The following is a 21305-nucleotide window of genomic DNA, read 5'->3' as shown; positions in this document are numbered from 1 at the left end:
TTGGTCTCCCCAGAAGCTGTACTGCTCCCCTACAATCTGTGATTAATGCTGCTGCCAGGCTGATCTTTGTCTCCTGTCACTCCTCTCACACCTCACCCTCTGAAAATCCTTACCCTACAGGTGTTAATTTAAAATACTAACCCTTACCTATAAAGCCCTAGCCAACTCTAGCCCCTCTTACATTTCTTCACTGATGCATAGGTGTGCCTTCTCTCGGTCTCTCTGCTTTACTGGTGACCTTCTCCTGTCTGCTGCTCGCACCCTTACTGCAAATTCATGCCTGCAAGACAGGTAGGCATGAGCTGCCTTTCCTTTGGAACTGCCTGCCTACCCCTGTCAGACTCTCCCCTAGTCTTCAATCCTTTAAGAAGTCCCTCAAAACCCATCTTTTCTGGATTGCTTATGGCCTCCAAGAGTAACTTCAAACCTTCCTCTTGCTCTCTCCTAAAGGGCCACACTCTACTCTCACCTCCAGTTCTACTACTTTCTCACCATGTCTATTTGCTGTCTCTCTCAATACCCTTCCTATTGTGTTTTTATACCCCACCTCCTCTAGATTGTAAGCTCGTTTGAGCAGGGTCCTCAACTACCTATTGTTCCTGTTACATTTTATTAATGTCTCATTTGGTATAGCTGGCGCTATATAAATAATAACTAATAATAATAATAATATTAATAAAGAGGTGTGTAATTCTATTTTTAATTTTTGTTTTTATCACCTTACAAATACTTATTTGTTAAAAATGGGATGAGTAATATAATATTAAATTCAACTTTATTTATTTTAAATTTGCTATAAAAGAAATTTCCAAAAGATATTCTCAAATACCTGCTTTACTTCAAAGCCGTAATAAAACCTGTCCATTTTTTTTGTCATTACATAGATCACAATCTGATGCATAAATATGCCTTGTGACTGTGGAAATTTATAATGGGAAACACAAAAGAAGTAAAGGAAATGAATCTAAAAAAAATATGATGTTTTTTTTTTCTCAGCAATGTGCCAATGCAGTGTAGACAAAGACTAGAACACCAAGCTTTACGCAATAAATAATACATAATAAACAATATGGTAAGCAAGATGTTTCTCCAGAGTACAATAAACAAATGCAGGCTAAAACTAACCATTAAAAATAACCCATGCCGTGTTATCACTAAGGAAGTTTAAAATAGAAGGACAAAGAACTCAAACAGTAAGCAACAAAATACATAAATAATAATCAGTATATGTTTGGGATTATTCTTTAAACCATGGTAATATAGATAATAAGAGATGCTTCTTTAATGGTCAAAACATATATTATAGAATGTGCTGTCTAGTGTGCATTATTTTTCAAATATTAAATCTAAAACACGAAATTCACAAATTAGATAGTCCTATAAACAATGAACTATTTTACACACACATGCACACACGCACGCATGCACGCACACACATACACACACACACCTTCTTTAATCTACCTTTGTTTTTTAATACAGAGCTAACATTAAGGTAACATTTCATTTTGTTAATAAAAATCAAAATGTGGGACATTGGAGGAGAGAGGGGTCTGTGCAACCAGATTTTTTTTTTGGGGGGAGGGGTAAGGGAGGGAACGAGGAATCAGAAAAAAGCCATAACTGATAAATACTTTTTTCTTTATTGTATAGCAGTATATATATGGGAATATGCGGGCATAGAAATTCAAATCTTATGAATATATAGTAACTTGTTCTATAAAAGGAGTTTATATTGGATAGAAAGTCCTCCATGTCTTATCACCTTTGACTTGAAGATATGAAATGCCAATTAAGATAGAGGCAAATGTTTACAGTAAGAACAATATAGATGTGGAATGTTCTGACCAAAGCTATATTTATATATGACTAAGTACAGTCCCCCAGCATCAGAGGCCCCTTTGGAGGTGACCAAAGGAAGGTATATATTTGAGGAGGTTTTGGATAGTAAAGTCACTCTTTTAATTATAACGTTCATAGAGCAGATATATTATATGTATTTTGGGCATATACATCAAAGCACTATAACTTTAATTGTTTGGTTTTGACAATTCATTTGTTGAATTGCATTTATCACATTAATTTTGCATTATATATCTTTAAAATGCACTTACAACAGATTATTAAAATACACTTTGGCTTATGTAGCACTAGCACTATTTAATTTGTTCCCACGTTGGCATTAGTGTAGGACTCACTGATATTGGGGTTCTGTGAAGTAGTGGTGGGCTTAAAGGACCACTCTAGTGCCAGGAAAACATACTCGTTTTCCTGGCACTAGAGTGCCCTGAGGGTGCCCCCACCCTCGGGAACCCACTCCCGCCGGGCTCTGGGGGGAGGAAGGGGTTAAACTTACCTCTTTCTCCAGCGCCGGGCGGGGAGCTCTACTCCTCCTCCTCTTCTTCCTCGCGACGTCATCGGCTGAATGCGCATGCGCGGCAGGAGCCGCGCTCGCATTCAGCCGGTCGCATAGGAAAGCATTCATAATGCTTTCCTATGGACGCTTGCGTGCTCTCACTGTGATTTTCACAGTGAGAAGCACGCAAGCGCCTCTAGCGGCTGTCAGTGAGACAGCCACTAGAGGCTCTGGAGGCTGGCTTAACCCTCAGAATAAACATAGCAGTTTCTCTGAAACTGCTATGTTTATAAAAAAAAGGGTAAAAGCTAGCTGGACCTGGCACCCAGACCACTTCATTAAGCTGAAGTGGTCTGGGTGCCTAGAGTGGTCCTTTAACACAATATGGCCATATGGTGGAACTGAATCCCCATATTTGTTTGCTGAGACAGGGGATTTTAAGTCGTCTTATAAAATGTAAAACTGTATTTGTATGTGTGCGCTGTCCATTAATTTGTATTATGTATAAATTGTGGTCACACAGCACCATTACTGCAGAGGGCATGTTCCGAGTGTGCCCCCAATTCCTATGTACAGATTTATGATGTAATTGGGATGCTTTAGCGTAAAATAGAAAACTTCAGGATATCATTTTGTCTTGTTTTATTTTAGTTTGATAATAAAATTGATTAACAACATACTTTTCTATAGCCATTAACTATTCATAAATAACACATTTGTTATTTTATTTTATAATCTATAATATATCCAGCTTGAAACAGGATTATAGGTTACTTTGTTTGTACAATATGTCTGAACAGATGTCTGACCCAGTTGATATTTCAGTCTGACTGACTGACAGTTATTTCAGAATGACAGGGAAAATTCAGACTAGTATCACATGATCCCCAACAGGGATATGCATGTCTATCATATACTGACCAAACCATATCTGCCAGCATCTTATTCTTTTCTATGGAATTATGCAGAATAAGAAAGACTTTCAATAAGATGATGTAGGTCATATTAGTAACTAAAAGTGTAATGGAGCATTCATTCAAAAATTAATGTATCATAAATCAATATAAATTGCAAAGTAAATGAAAATGTTAAATGTTATTCATCTAATAAACATACTCAGAGTCTGTATAACCTTTTAGCCTACTTAGAGATGTAGATAGATAGATAGATAGACAGAGAGACAGAAAGAGCCTTTGATAAGCCTTAATAATGTGATTGTGTAACAAATTCTTACCATCACAGTTTGGCAGTGGGTGGCTCCACCAGTGATTTTTTTCACATATCAGTGGCTCCTCGTGACTCAGAGTGTATCCTGGTTGACATCCAAAAGACACTGCAGAACCGATCGAGAAATCAATTCCATAGCGATGTCCGTGTACCGGAATTCCTGGATCTAAACATGAATGTGTGTCTACAGTCACACCTGCAATATGAAACAAAAGAGTTATTAATAGTTCTTTAATTTTTTTAAAGGTTTATTTTTTTGGGACATTCTTATAGCTTACAATAGTTATCATTTACTTTTACTATGTAAAAACAAAACATAAAACCTCATTGGAGTTAATCCACAAATGAGCGAGAAGAGCCAAGATGTATGTATAGCTTGGTTGGAGGGTTTTACCATTTTAGCTATTGAGTTCTAACTTGGAAAGTTGTTTTTCAATTTAATAAAATTGTCAATTTAGTATATAAAGCTATGAATTTAGAAAGTGCAGTAGCCTGGATATGGTCCCTCTCTCTCTGACATTATGTTACACTTGAATTGACATTTAGATAATAAAAACGTATTTCACAAGCCTTATTATGCGAAAACAATGGCCACGTTTCCCGAACTGTACAGTATTTAGTCCTGTTTTGAATATTAGATCTAGGTACAGTCAAAACTTAAAAAGGAAACACATTTTAATCTTAATATATTTAAACAATTCATAACAGGCAATTTTATTCTGTTATAAAGGTTATTAAAACCAATGTTATAGAAGTATTTAAGGATAATCAAATCTCTGCATCATGAAAGAAAACATGAATCTACTGTTCCAATCTGTCACATGAAAAAAATATACAAATTAAGATACCATATCTCAAATACAAACCAAAAGAAAAAAAATCCCAAATAATAAAAAAATAACATATGCTCTTGTATATAAGTTAAGCTTAAGATGGTGGATCTGAATATGAATCCCTTTTAATTATGACATATTGATTTGGGAATTAGTAACACTTTCTCTTATCCCTTCTAGTGATTTTATATTTTTAGATTTTAACTCTCAAGGGTTATTAAAATGCAAAGGCAGTTCAAAATATTATTGTCCAAATACACTTACATGAAAAAAACCATTACAAGACCATTACAAACACTGTAATATCTGCAGCTGTAAACTCTCACACTGAGCTTATCCCAACTCCTGTTAATAATTTAAAAATTACTTACTCTCATAATGAATTTTAAAACCATTGTTGGATCGACTGTTGTCTGTGGTGAAGAGTAGGTAAAGATAATTTATGCTGCTGAAGAGAAACTGTGGAACTTGTGTGCCATTGTAAGATCCCAAAAGTGGTGATAACAAATTTGGCCCATCATGTACTTCTAACACATCATAATTAAGTTCCGTTTGAAATCTGTGCAAATTAAATAAAACATATATAAACTCAGAAAACAGTGACATTATTTTTAAAAGGACATGTACCAAAATGTGCGCAGTAAAATTTACATTTTGTCATATTTGTGTCTGTATATCTGTGTATAGTATGCCTATGATATTTATAGATACTAGCAATTTTTTCTTATTTTTAATATTTTTGTTAAATGTTCCAAATGATTCGAGGGCTACTCCAACTACCATGACCACTTTTTATGATTATGGATGATTGGCAGACACCCTGGCATGCATTCATGTTAGACTGACCTTCCAATTCTTTGGGCAGACCCACCCGCTCTCGCGTCATACCTCTCCACTGGCCACCTCCTTTTTTAAAAAATATTTTAATTTTGCATTGGCATGTGATATAACAAGGTAGTTACTCCAAGGCTTACGCGGAAGCCAATGTTCAATGATTGCATTGTTCATGGTGTAATTTATACATGGATATATCATTAAGTAGTATTGCAGTTTAGTCTTATACAGAGTATAATGCTGTGACAGCTTGCCAATATTTTACAATCCCTGTAGTTTAGTATTGACATAATATCTCAGTAACTGTTTAATATAACATTTAAATAAAATAACATAAAATAACATAGACAGCTCTGTAATTCTGTAGGGTGTGTTACATTCCTTAGATTAGGGTGTCAGGTCCCAGAGTGTGAAACGGTGTGTGTCAGGTTGGGTATCCCCTGCGTTTTAGAGTCATCATATTGTTCCCACAGGTCCCACACTTTGTCAAAGGTGGGAATGGTGTTTCGGACCTGTGCTGTTGACTTGTCCATTAGATAATTGTCCTTTATTTTGGCAAGTACTTGGGCCATGTGAGGCAGGTCCGGGCTAGCCCACTGTTGTGTTAGTGCCCGTTGTTCTACCAAGTATACCATACTGAGTAATTTCTGTTTGTGTCAAGTGAGTCCCTCAGTGGGCCTGGACAGTAGACATCCCATGGGTCAAGTTTCATTCGCCATATCTGGAAGCTAAGGGCCACTACCTCTTCCCATACTGGCCACCTCCTTTTACCCCGCCCACCAACATTCTACTTTACAGGATGCAGATGTTGGGACATATGGGTTTGATTGAGAGATGGAAACAAGAGATTAGCCTAGGGTATGTGTATTTCTATAAATGTGACTTCCTCCAGCACCACCTCCACCAGATACATGATACTTGGGATGTATGACTATTTTAGTTCCTTCAGTCAATAAGATTCTGTTATTAGGCCCATCATAATTGTCAGCACAAGGCCCAGTGGGCTCTTGATCTGGCCTTACATTTATATATATTCCCTGCATAAACTTATCAATAAATAGAGTTTGGACCTTTCAAATGAAATTTTGATTGAGCGTCCTGGTTCAGCTTCAATCACCCATTCACAATTCAAAGAGTCCTTATAGTATCCTGGCCATCCTGGTGAAAGAATGACTCCACTGGGTGAAGAAAAGTGACCACCACAAGGAGCTAGGAAGAAACAGAAAACATTATATTAAGCTTTACTGCAAGCATGACAGTGAACCAGTTGAAGTAGATTACATTACATTTTTTTTGGAATAGCAAATAGCAAATAAATTGAATCTACTACTTTAAAAATAGGCAACAATACATGTAGAAGAAATGTTAATCTCGATCAATTATTATTTTAAAAGGCAATATCTGAATATATCAATGCTTTTTTGTTATTACATGCATTAGTAGGGTGAGTGAAATTTCCCACCAATAGGGAAAAATGGAAAAACAAGAAAACAACAACTTTTAGTCTTTAGAATTTCAATATTGCTGAGTAATCTCTGTATTGTGTTGGTAGCCGTGAGTGATGTGTAGGTAGCTGTGAGTGGTATGTGTAGCTGTGTGAGTAGCTGTGACAAGTTTGGGCCACTGTGAGTGCTGTGTGTGTGGCAATGTGTGATCTGTGGGAAATAGTGTCCTTTCCATTTGGTAAGGGAGATTCAAGCTAGCTACCCCTCAGTCCAATATAGCTGGTTGGAAGAGGGGTTATGTGCTGTATTGAAGGGTTAAAGGCAGTAACGATGGGATAGGGGCTGTAGCAATGAATAGAGTCAGTATTGGGGCTGGTGGGTTGTAGTGGGTGTTAGAGGCAGTAGTGGGGGATAGAGGCAGTAGAGAGGGTTAGGAACCATAGTGGGTCTGTAGTGGGGAGTTATGGTCTGTAGTGGAAATAAGGACTAGAGTGAGGAGTTAGGTGCTGGAATGGGTTTTCTTTTTATAGTTGAGTTCTTATTTATTTATTTTTGTTTCCTCTACATTCTATAGCTAAAATGTACTTTCTTAATGAGCTCTTATTTTGGTAATTAAGCCTATAGATTAAGATTTATCTCATCGCTTTTATTTTATTATTTATCTATTTTTTAAAATATATTTTTGTGATTGACATTTATATATATCTATTGAATTCCACATGAGTTTTAAAATATTATTTGTAGAATTGTTATATTTATTATTATTGAAAAATATAACTCTCTCTGATGGAATTTGCAATATGATTCCAATTTTCTAATTATCCCCTGAATAGATATGTATTCTCTCTTCTTTTTTTCAATCAAGTTTCATGTATTTATTTGTTCAGTTTATTTTTCTGAACTTACTCCTGATCTCTCCCCACCCCTCTTGACTAGTGTCTTTGACTACCTCTCTGCTATTTCTAACTGGCTGCCCACTTCCTTAAGCTCAACTTGTCCAAAACAGAACTTCTGGTCTTTCCTCCCTCAAGTGTTGCTACTCCCATTTCTGTCTCCCTCCACGTTAATGGTGCCACCATGCAGGCTCGCTGTCTAGCTGTTCTCTTTGACTCCGACCCCTCCTTCATCACTCATGTCCAGTCTATCGCCAAATCCTGCCCTTCCATCTCAAAAACATTGCACGCATCCGCCCCTACTTAAGGTGCTGGTCCATGCCACTGTCCTTTATCGCCTTGACTACTGCAATCCACTTTTCAGTGGTCTTACGTGCTCCCAACTAGCTCCATTGCAGTCTATAATGAATGTGGCAGCAAGGCTCATCTTCCTGTCCGCCCGCTCCTCCCATGTCTCACCCCTCTGTCAGTCCCTGCATTGGCTTCCCGTAAGATATAGGGCTCAATGTAAAATTCTGGTTCTTGTTTTGAAATCTCTACATAATGCTTCTCCCACCTATCTATCCTCCCTAATACACAACTATGTCCCACCTAGGCCCCTAAGCTTTTCTGAAGACCTGTGTCTATCCTCTGTTTGTACTCCCAACTCTAATGTTTGTATCCAAGACTTTTCTAGGGCTGCACTGTTCCTGTGGAACTCCCTTCCCACTCCTTCAAAAAAATCCTTAAAACTCACTTTTTCACAAAAGCATATCAATTAAACTGTTAATGGCACAAAAAAAATCCACACTAAGTCTTCATTGAACACTATTCTACCAATCTACTTCTCTAATACTTCCCTTACCTTTTATGTAACTTTACCCCACTCCCTCTAGCATGTAAGCTCAATAAGCAGGGCCCTCAACCCTTCTGTTTCTGTGCATCAACCAATATGTTTTGAGAATTAGTTTTTTCATATTTAGTTGTTTTTGTGTTGAACATTTTTACATGAATTCATTTCTTAATGACTATGTGCCAATTCATTTTATATGTTCAATTCATTTCATAAGTCCCATTATATATCCTATGATAATGATGATGATTATATTATATATATAAGACAATTGCCCTAATTAATAATTTAGCTATATTTGTAATCTTACATTGGAGAACTAACTATGAACCTCTGATGAAGTCCTCCTGTTAGATAATGTTAGACTGAGTTTTCATTGAAAAAGATGGTCTGTGAGACTGAGAAGGAAGTGTAAGCGCAGTGAAAAGCACCATGGGTAGAACACAAGAGGAACGAACAGCAGTTCCACATTACCTCTCAATACCAGCAGCAGAGATGGAATACCTAAAGGGGCCACAGTGATTAGGAGAGGTTTCTACCGATAAGCGTGAACATTTTCTTCACTTTTCACGTGTTTAATTCTACTCATTTACATTAAAGTTCATTGTGCAGTAAACACTATGTTTTTGATTTATCTTTTCTTCAGGTTTGGGCAGTCTAATCACCAAGTAAGCAACCTTCTTTATATGGTCCCTTATATACATTTGGATACATATGGACACATGTGGCTATCTGTACTCTATTATATATTAGTGATTTAATATTGAGAGGACTATATAATATTACAGCCCTGTGTGTAGTGTCTCTAGTCTGTTTTGTGACACAGGTTGCCACATAGTAGCTTGGAAAATATTGTCTGAGACTTTAGATTCACATTTTATTGAACTGTGATTTATTATACTCTATGGTTATTTCAGACATTCACAATTGGGACTTTGTATGTGGACTGAGTGCTCAACTTCTTTGTACATTTTAAAATATAATCTAGAACAAGAACAATGTATCTTATTTATAGTACAATACATTTTGTTATGCTTCCCAGCTGTGTAGTAGTTACAAAGAGAATATGAACTCTAATTTGGCTCAGCAAAAAAAAAGTGTTCAGTCACTTTGATTTGACTTTTCACTTTTTAGCTATTCACATGCTGCATTCCTTTTAAATGTTATACAAACCACAAATACATCTCCTGATACTGGTTACTCAAGAATCCCGTCTCTGCGCTCAGCTCAGTATCATTTATCCTCAAGATCTCTAATATTACGTGACATGAGATGTTATGTGCCATAGCATGATTTCCCATGTCACAGAATTCTTCCATCTGTAGTAAAATAGTCACAGAAACAGGACGCCTGGTCTACAGTAGCCTATTTTTTTATGCTGCTATATGACAAGATGATATGCTAGTGTGCGTACACAAAATGACAACGTACATATTCATCAATTTACAAATATAGTGACATTAAATGTCATTTACTGCATTACATGTAATGACATTTTTCAAAGTTCCAAGAATTGGCCTGAGGATGCCCCCCTCCCCCTCATTTCCTTGGACCATGTGGGAGTTAATAAGACATGTCATTCTCACCTTCTATGTAGGTTTTATGAATTCAGATTTCATTTACTGCAATTTTAAAGTTTTATTGTGCGATTTAATGAACTGTATTTTTAATAAAAGCGTATCAATTAAACTGTTAATAGCTCCCAACTGATTCCTCTTCTGCAACTGTCACTAGTCTAATACTGTCCTTACCTTTTTGTGTTATTTTACCCCACTCCCTCTAGCATGTAAGCTCATTGAGCAGGGCCCTCAACCCCTCTGTTCCTGTGTGTCCAACATGTCTGGTTACAACTACATGTCTGTTCGTCCACCCATTGTAGAGCGCTACGGAATTTGACGGCGCTCTATAAATATCATAATAATTATAATAATAATAATAATACAATGTGGGTCACACTGATCCTAATCATTTTCTCCAAAATTCTCTTCTTTCACAATAGTGAATAATTCCATGTATCGAATTTATTAGTGATGAATAAGTCAAATTCCCAAAACACTTTATAACAATTTATAAAAGTGCAAACATCTCTAGTGCTTGTTTGTAGTGCAGGTAGGCAGCTTGGTGGTGGCCAACTTGGTACACCCTTAAAGTGCCTTATGCCCCTTTTACATTGTTCATTCTGAATTTGTTATATTTTTTTTAATTATACTTGCCCCAAATTGTTTATATATGTTTTATTTTATACTCTGTTTTTATTTCTGCCTCAGTTAATTACTTTATAGATCACATAATTCATGATGTCAACTCTCATTTACAGTTACATTTGAATTTGTCTGCTATTTAATCAGGACTGAGAAAGCCTGTAATCTTTGAAGAAATGTATTAGTGTTTATTTCTTTTATGGTTTTAATTTTTATTTTCAATAAATTTAGTTATTTTTAACCATATTTGGACCTTTGTGATTTTACTCATACGATTTTATTCAGAAGGTCCTGACATCATATTCCATACCATTTAGGCTAGGAGGATTGAGCAAAACCCACTTTTTGCTCTCCACTAGTATATCACCTGTATATATTTATATATTCTTATATACTTGTATATGTGGTGAATGTGCTACACTACTGTGCACTAACAAGTATAAATCCTGAATACTTTGAGCTAAGGAGCTTACACCACACCAACTACCAAAACAACTATCAACCGTAAAGACTCGCAATTTGGAAGAAATTGCATTATATCTTTCTTTTCTAATTCATACTGTTGAACTGTATAATCTGTGTATTATAGGCAAATAATGCCATTGGGTTCTGGATACATAATAATAAACTACATCAGTTCAAACCATTTACAAGTGTCACCAGAACCCCTTCACTGTTATATATGTTTTATATGAAATTATATTGATTAGTGTGACTATTGACTATTGGTTAGTGTGTTAGGGTCTCTGAACTGCATGAAGGTAATATGTTCATTATTCCCTGTTTATTACAGAAAATACACAATAACACAAAAATAAAAGTAAGATGATAATAGCCCACAAGCAGCTCAAACACCAGTATCGAGTCTCTCTTTTTCGATTAGAAAACTGGATAAAAACAGAGAAGCACTGCACCTACCCCCCCTGTTTTTATTATAGAAAATAACTGAACAGATAACATCATTGTTGATAAAATATGGGATGAGAACACATGACGTAGATATAATCTGCTTGTTGATTCCAGAATTCGAATGCTAGACAAATATTGCTTTTATTTGTAACATTCACTGAGATGTTTGATCCAATGCGTGCTGCATTTTTGTCTTATATCCTAAAGCATGTTCATTTCCAAAAGAATCTTCATTCAATTCATTTTACATCTGATTACTTGACTTTTTGCTGAAGTGACAAAATTGGGTAATATACATCTCCAGCACACTGGAAACATAACTGCATCAGAAATTAAATTTAGTTTTCCATTTCAATGATCAACACTAGAAATCTTTTACTTCTACCAAAGTTTAGATGAAATTACAAAGCTGCAGTTGGTTAAAAAGAACATAAGTATTCCTTCTCAATTCTTAGACTGTATATCAGAAAAAAAGTTTCGTTTAGAGTAAAATGATTTAACGATCTGCAAAAATGTTCTGTCGTTGTGCCACTTTTATGGGGCATATAACATATTTTGTGAAATCACAATTTGAGAGTGTACTCAATCACCGTAGTTATAGGCTTCACTTTTGTACATGAAATACAAGCATATTGCATAAAAGCCCGGGAGTACAACTATTCCACCTTGCTTATATATTACCATTATGCTGGCATTCATATAATCTTTCTTTTCAATCTTTAGAACATATTGCCTATTTTCTAGAATGTATCCCTTTACTTGATTATGAATAAAAATTTTACTTCCAGCTGTTTTTGCCGGCAATTAATAACAAAGCAAATTTATGATTTAGCTCCCATAAGGTAATTGATTCTCAAAGAATTTGTTGCAGAAATAAAATGTTACTTTGTGGAGTCAAGCTAATGAGTTGAATTAAAGGGGCACAATAACAAAGCCTGCTATCGTGGTTATAAGGCCAGCATACCCCTTGTGCCATACTCTAATTCTGTGTCAAACTGTTTTTGAATGGTTTAACATGTACTGACGGTTTTCAGAAAGCCTTAGGTATGGCTTCTCGCTCGACGTGTTCCTATTGTGGAAGATACACTTATGCATTATGAACCTCGATTTTTACAAAATGTAAATAGCCATTTATAGCCTGAGTGTCAGATTTCATGCTGAGCCAATGAATACTGTACTTATGCACATCAACATTTTCTATTCTTCTGAATTCAAAGTTTGTGCCAAACTTCTCAAAATGGTTTGACAAAGAAATTGGGACAGTGTCAAGGGCATACTGGCACCATTACCATTACAACAAGTGCATTTTAAACATCTGAAAGGTAAAATGCAACTGACAGCCTAAGACGTTCCATCTTCACCAAGGGGTACATTACTAAATCTCCTGTTTGCATTGTATTAGTCCATCTATTAATCTGTAGGCTTATTTCATATTAATTACAAATTAATTCATATCCATGAATTAATATTATGTCTGTATAACCATATAATTCACAATTGGCTTATTTTTCCTACATATGGAGTTACTCAGAAACCATTATATAATTGTATGTTATTGTATGTTATTGGAGGTTTCCAAATTAGATTTTTGTCTATAAAGTTTCCTGTTTTATAAGAGACCAGCAGAGCAGACTACACTAATATTTATAGTTATACTATATATGGCACCATAGTTATATGTTATATTCAGGTTATTATTTTTACAGAAATGTTCTAAAAATAGTGGTTTTGAGGACTGCACTTTAACCCCTAAACACCGTTACGGCGTTCCATGCCGTTGCGCTTTAAATGGGCTTTAAAGCCGTTGCGGCGGCATGGAACGCCGTAACGGCTGCAGCCCCCAGGACTTCGGCGGTACTCACCTCCGCCGCGATCCTCTTCTGGAGGGCTGCCTGACAGCCCAGGCAGCTCTCCCACGGCAAATGAGGCCCCCGGCGGCCATGTGATCGCTCTCATAGAGCGATCACATGCCGCCCTATAGCTGGCTATGGATCTGCCAGCAGGGGGACTGTCTAAAATATCAGACAGTCCCCCTGCTGGTAGGTAGTGTAAAAAAAAAAATTAAACATGTTTAAAAATAAATTAAAAGTATTTTTATATATATAATATATGTATATATAATATATATAATATATATATACATATTATATATATGTAACGTCATACAAAGTGTATTTTAATACTAATATAAGTATATATATTAGTATTAAAATACACTTACAATGACGTTACATATATATAATATGTATATATATTATATATATAATAGATCTACATATATATTATATATATATATACGTATAATTAAAATAATAAATAAATAAAATAATAAAATAAATAAATAAAATATTGAAATAAAATTTAATATAAATTATATATCCATATGTAATTTCATTCTAACTGTATTTTGTTATTAATATATATATATATATATATATATATATATATATATATATATTGGTAACAAAATACACAAAATACATATATTGGTAACAAAATACACTTAGAATGACATTCTATATATATATCTATCTATATATAAAATACAAATAACCGCAAATATATATATATATATATATTACATAAAAGATTACATTAGTATACACATATAATTTAAATACATATATATTGTATATATATTAAAATTCTACATGTATATTTAAGTAATCTTTTAACATAATTATGTGATTTGATTAATTAAAATTTGATTGAGATGCCTGACAACACAGGGAGAAAGTGCAGAGAATTTCATTCGCAAGCACTATAGTTGACCCTGTAACTCTCCAAGACACCATAAAACCTGTACATAGGGGGTACTGTTTTACTCGGGAGACTTCGCTGAACTCAAATATTAGTGTTTCAAACTGGTAAATTGTATTACAACGATGATATTTTAAGTAAAAGTGACGTTTTTTGCATTTTTTTTACAAACGAATGGCACTTTTATGGACTATATTATTGTTGTAATATGTTTTACTGTTTTAAAACACTAATATTTGTGTTTAGTGAAGTCTCCCAAGAATAACAGTACCCCCATGTACAGCTTTTATGGTGTTTTGGAAAGTTAGAGAGTCACATATAAGGCTTGCATTTCATTTTTTTCACATTGAAATTTGCCAGATTAGTTATGTTGCCTTTGAGAGCGTATGGTAGCCCAGGAATGAGAATTACCCCCATGATGGCATACCATTTGCAAAAGTAGACAACCCGTGGTATTGCAAGTGGGGTATGTCCAGTCTTTCTTAGAAGCCACTTAGTCACAAACACTGGCCAAATATTAGTTTTTTGTTTTTTTCACACAAAAACAAATATCAATGCTAACTTCAGCCAGTGTTTGTGACTAAGTGGCGACTAAAAAAGACTAAACATACCCCACTTTCAATACCTTGGCTTGTCTACTTTTACAAATGGTATGCCATTATGGGGGTAATTCTCTTTCCTGGGCTACCACACCGTCTCAAAGGTAACATTACTAATCTGGCAAATTTCAATTTGAAAATGGAACGTTCTATATTTGACCCTGTAACTTTCCAAAACACCATAAAACCTGTTAATGGGGGGTACTGTTGTACTCGTGAGACATCGCTGATTACAAATATGTGCATTTTGTTTGCAGTAAAACCTAACAGTATTATGACATTCACAGCTAAAATGGCAGACGGAAATACAAATTTAAAAGAAAATCTTATTTTCTCACATTTTTTTAAATTTTATTCATAATAAATTATGTTCCATATATGAATAGTTATTGATAAATTAAAGCCTTGTTTCTCCTGAACAAAAATGATATATTATAAGTGTGGGTGCACTTAATGTGACAGCGGTGAATTACGGTTGAACAGACATATAGCGCAAAATGGAGTTTTTGTTTACGTTATGTTTTGATCAGAACGTGCACTATTGACTCCGTCCTGAAGGGGTTAAGGCGGTTATAAAATTAGTAAAGTATATTTTTTAAAAATAAACAGATGCTGCCACATCTCCCACTCAATGTACAATGAGTGAGTTTAATAAATCATGTTCACTGGTAAGATGCAATGCTTTACATTCCAAGAGCATACAAAGTCATATCAGAGTCACAGTCACTTCAAGTCTGCTCAAGTCAGATCAGTTTCAAGTCAGCTCAAGTCACTCACATGTCGTATGTTTTGCTTTTAGTGAATATTTTTATTGAATTTCAAATGAATGACCAACTTCAATGACACTTTGAATGGCCATCTTCAAATAAAATTTGCCATATGCCTTTACTTCAGAAGTTGGTTAGCAAGGCATATTTTTAAAGAGAATCTTTAATATTTTCTGTAACTTTTCAAATATTGTTATGCATGGAATGTATTTTAGCACTGATCTTCTCTGGATCTCATGACATTGTTGATGTTATATAGTTTTAAAGCACTAGGGTACAGCATTATTTGTCTTGTAGTCTATAGACGTATGTACAGACTCCTGATAGTCATTACACAACATACCGGTACTCGTATTTAAAATGCTTCCTAAATTGCAGGTTCTCTATCACTTTTAAGTTGGACCCATCCGCTTTAATGGATATTTTACATAAATGAAACTGAAGACAGAAACGTCCTGGACACTCAGTGTTGTAATATTGGTTTTAACCCCTTAAGGACCAAACTTCTGGAATAAAAGGGAATCATGACGTGTCAGACACGTCATGTGTCCTTAAGGGGTTAATCACTGCCATTTTTTTTTTTTTTTATAATAATGTAGGCTTCATAGTCAATACTTTACCTTAGCAAAAATATGTGTAAACCTTCTATAATGTATTTTAATTCACTGGATTTAGTGTTTAAAGATAATACCTTGCAATTTAGTGTGCCAAGCACAACTGTTTTAATTTAGATTGGTTAGTAAACATACTTAATTATTAATCAATAGGAGCGATATCTTTGACATGATACGAAGTATTTATTCAATATCTAAAACTCATCAGCTATAAATGTGTTCAATGTCTGCCTATCACATGTGAATACTAAATCAGCTTTTACTTTTTTGGGGGTTTCTATGTGTACAAAACTAGCAATTGCAACGTATAGTAATAATTATGACTAAAATACTAGAGCAATTTTACACTTTATGCAAAAATAAAAATTATATTTTTAATGTCCGTATGAGAGTAAAATGTGTGTAATTAAATTATTATAAAAAAAATAAACTACCACTTTGAGAAAGAAGGTGAAAGGGGGAAATTAAATATATAATTCTGTTGTTGCATTGTATAATACAGACTTTTTTTACTTAGGTTAAGATCTAGTACTACAAAATCTGAAAGTTGCTAAATGTCTTAAAAATTTCACTTTAAATTGTCAAGTAGCATGACCACTTTTATTCTGATTACTAGAGGGCCTTTCTGTTGATTAATTGTTATATGCCAACCTTGCTCTAATGAACACTGTCAAGTTTTCTATTCATAATTAATAAAAAGCACACTTCAAAACACAAGTTGTCAAAAACTGGACATTCATGTATTAGCTGGCTGCAACTCAAATAGATTGTTCACAAAGACAATTTGTGGTTGGCAAATAGTGTGTGAGCTACAATCTCATTGACTATCCCTGGTTTAATTCCTAACTAATGAAGGTATAATATGCTAATAAAATCATGAGAAAATGTATGCCAACTAATGTGAATTTACAATTTTTTTACTACTGATATTATAAATAAACATTTTGCATCTGTCTAATTTATAAAACATCAAAACATACATAATTTGCATCTGACAAAAATAATGTCACGGACTTGTAAAGTGAGTCAAAAAGTTAAGAACCGCTCAACTACTCTAGTGTTCATAATCACTTAGTACATATTGTGATTTGACCTTCTAAAGTTCAGTTGGGCTCAATATAAGACATATTGAATGATGCTCTCATGCCAATGGCCAAATTCTGCATGAGGTTTGGTTCCTGATTTTGACCTCACTCTCTAGATATTTTTTTTTCAAAGTGAAGACATCACAATATGGTACTTAATGATCCTTGAAGTTTGTGATGTGATATTGTACACTCTTAAAGGCTTTTTAAAGAATCTAAAACAAGATGTGTTGAGATAATGTTCATCAGAAGGAAAATGACACAATAAATATGCTGTACGTGTCAAAACATTGTTATTTATATTTTAAAATCTGTCTTTGAGAGTACCAGCTTTGCTTTAAAGAAATACAAGAAAACTTTGTAATGTAAAATGATTGAAACATAATTAGTTAAAGTAAGCACAAATCCACTCATAGTGGGTATAAGTAATGTTTTTAGTGCTAGAAATGCATATATCTGTGTTTTTTCAATGGTCTATATATAGATGAAATATTAAATTGCATGGGTAATAGGTTTTAGTCTAAAATATCAAGTGCAAACAAGCATTAAAAAATGTGTTTCATCTATGACCAAAAGATACCACAACATTGTATTACTTTGTTTTATGTTCCAGGACCAATAAAGCGACTAGGACATCAGACAACTAATGTCACTGATGAAAAATGTCCTCTATAATGAAAGCTATTGAAATTCACAAACCTTCACATTTTGGTATCGGTCCGCTCCACATGACTTTCCCATCCATCAGGATGCAAGTGATGGTTTCAGTACCTTGAGTTTTAATAAATCCATCTTCACAAACAACAGAGACTGAACTTCCCAGCTGAAAGTTGTCCCCAAAGCGTCGAGCATTTATTGGCACTCCTGGATCTGGACACTCATTATGCCCAAATGCTGAAGAACAATGATAATAGAAAGTCAATATTTTTCATTGCTATTTCAAATCAGTGAACTCAACATTTTGCAAATGTGTTAAAGAAAACACAGTGTATAGATTATTAGAGAGAAAGAGAGAGAGGAGGGAGAGAGCGCAGATGGAAGAACAAATAGCGAAGGAAAGAAAGAGAGTGACTTCATAGATTATTCAATTTGTAGTGATTTTAAAGTACATAGGATGAAACATTTGATGCAAAAACCAAACTAACTTAATTTAAAAAATGTTCACTCATTAATTAATATATTTTGATACATGCTACTCTACTTTCTATATATGTCTGTATGCATGGGTCTTTCTTTCTTTCTTTCTTACCATCAATGCAATATTGAAGGGATTCTATCAAGTTAGGAATACAAAGATGTATTCCTAACACTATAGAGCGTTCTGCCCTCCTGCCCTCATGGCCCCCCAGCCAATACAGAGTAAAAAAACATTAATCGCTAATGATTAAAGCCTCAGTGCTGGGTCAGCGCAGAGCCTTCTCCAATGGGGGGCTAATGTGCATGGAAAGTGTTGCAAGCACATTAGGCTCTACCCATAGGAAATGGGAATCAGTGTTTTCCTATTGGATTTTTACTGACGCAGCATGTCCTAAAGTCTGGTAAAATCCTGGAAGTGCCTTTAGTGGCTTTCTGGTAGTCAGCCACTAGAGGCTGTCTTAGTGCTGCAATGTAAGCATTGCAGTTTCTCACAACTACAATGATTTACATTGCAGGACATAGTGGGACTTTCGGGCAGCTGAAGTGATCAGGGTTCATATAGTGTCCCTTTAACCTGGCTGTAGATAGGATTATTTGACTCTATATTACACTGTGTACAATATATATTTAAATTTATATAACAGTCACATGTTTGCACAATTTGTATATATCCAAATAATTCCAAAAATAAATAATTATTTTAATTATTGCAACATTTTGTACATAAGTTACCACCTGTATGAGCAACAAAAAAAAAAGCTTGCTAGCTGCATAAACATTTGATATTTCCTTACAACCTTAAATATGTAAATGAAAATCTCACAGGGCAATAATACACGTTGCAATTTTAAAAAAAAACTGCACAAATTTATATCCAACCTACAAATGATGACAAAGTCAATGGGATTGTCCATTAATGGTATAATGGAAGCACGCGTAAACCATAGCCTATATGCCAACATCTCATGAGAGACAAAAGTGAAAGTCTAATACCGATACCAAGCATGAGCAGTGAAGAATTCCATCATTTGTAGTACTTATGAGCAGAGAGGTGCTATTAATGCCATATGTGCTTTACCTTTGACTCAAAGGGGTCATAATTTGTGTGTTGCATTTGCACAATAATTAAAATGTACTGTGCAATATTGCGCTACAATATATATTTTTTTCTTTTACTATTTAAGGCTTTTTAAATTAAGAATGAATGTTGGTCATTTTTAACTACAAATAATTGCCATTCACTACAAGTAATCTTCAATGAGTTTCTTTAGTCATTTTCAAGGAAAAGAGTATAGTTCTTTTTAGATTATTATTTATACATTTATATTATTATTTTATTATTTCATTTATTTAATTCATGGATTGATCACCTACTTTGTATGTATATGGCTGTATGTGTAACCAAAAAAAACAAAACAAGATGATATCTAATGTACACATAGCCAATATGTCAAACCAGAAACTGTGCTGTAAGTCTTTTACCAAGTTCGGTTACAGTTTTCACAGTACAAATATCTTGACATTTCTCTAAGATAACACATTTTTCACAGTGTTCAGTTCGATGGACATACACATTGATTATTCTTAAACCTTTAATCTTGTTCATTTTTTGTGTACAGTAAGTTTTCAAATCACATGGAATACAGTTATATAACAGTGCATGCTTCAAGTATTTTCCCTGATATTACAACTGTATAAGAAGGCCTCAATGCTAGCAAAATCTTCTTGGCTTGGATCTTTGCTTTTATTTACATTTATATATAAGCAAAGTATATTTGTGTATGAGGAGAAATCTGTTGACTGTTGTAGGAATTTACGTAACCCAACTATAATCTGTTTAAGGTTTATTACAGTAATTTTGAAATTTATGTAAATTGAACAAATGCTATTTTAAAAAAAAGTCATAATGTTCTTTTAAATTAGTTCAATATTTTATATTTTCAGTTATCAACAAATAATTCTGACTGTTTCAAAGATTTTATGTTTGAATATGAGAAAATTATTTAATTGATGAAATATTTAATTTTACTTGTAAACACATTTGATATGTTTTTTTTGTGCTGCAAATCTAAAATGTAATATCCAAGACATAATAGCATCTTTTAAAGCAACACTCCGAGCACTATAACCACTAAAGCCCCAGCACTAAAGCAGGACCAGCAAATGCAAAACACGTATAATAAAATAGGAAAAAAATATTCAGGCATTCACAGATTTAAACCCACAGGCAGATTTATTGGATCAAAAAGGCAAAGCAACGTTTCGACCTACTAAGAGGTCTTTATCAAACTCTTGACAAGCTGGGACTGAACAGACTGGTTTAGCTGACAGGAGCTAATGCAAGTTACTTACAGGAGCTTTCAAGCTCCAGAGGAGGAGATGACTGGAACCTGGTAGACCCCAGATACATGTTCAAACTGTTCATAATGGTTTAACTATTTACACTGCAAGGGTGCCTAAGCACACTTGACACTATTGCCACTAAAGTGGGCTTAAACAAAATATATCGCTGTTTTGTTCACGATGTTGAAGATTTTACATAAAGTACAAACCTAAAGTTCACACAAACAAAAAAGGTACAAGGCCTTAATCAGAGTTATTCAATGAAAATAACCACAATTTCAAGACAGAGTATATATGCCGAACAAAGGTACAGTTATTGGTACAAATTAGTAAAATTAAAAACATTAACCAGTTAAGTTAGACCTTTATACTATTGTGACTAAGCTATGTCATACTTATATAGAGTGCTGGAAAGTCTACATGATATTTTCTCATAAATTGCATTGATGATCAGTCCCTTCAGAGGCCTC

The 21305-nt window shown here is 34.4% G+C and overlaps 1 protein-coding gene across 1 annotated transcript in view; it reads right to left on the bottom strand.

The window, feature by feature from the left end:
- The window catches only part of CSMD3 (CUB and Sushi multiple domains 3), a 1213223-nt gene that overhangs the window by 497698 nt on the left and 694220 nt on the right, over window positions 1-21305 (bottom strand). Inside the window, exons 17-20 of the mRNA XM_063451130.1 lie at window positions 18055-18249; window positions 6321-6459; window positions 4788-4975; window positions 3591-3779 (exon numbers count right to left, since the gene is read on the bottom strand). Coding sequence (XP_063307200.1) covers window positions 3591-3779; window positions 4788-4975; window positions 6321-6459; window positions 18055-18249 — 711 coding nt within the window. The remainder of the gene's footprint in view (window positions 1-3590; window positions 3780-4787; window positions 4976-6320; window positions 6460-18054; window positions 18250-21305) is intronic.

This window comes from Pelobates fuscus, chromosome 4, assembly GCF_036172605.1.
Source record: "Pelobates fuscus isolate aPelFus1 chromosome 4, aPelFus1.pri, whole genome shotgun sequence".
Lineage (NCBI taxonomy): Eukaryota > Metazoa > Chordata > Amphibia > Anura > Pelobatidae > Pelobates > Pelobates fuscus.
Note: the sequence above shows the minus strand (reverse complement) of the source record. Positions and strands in the feature narration are given on the sequence as shown.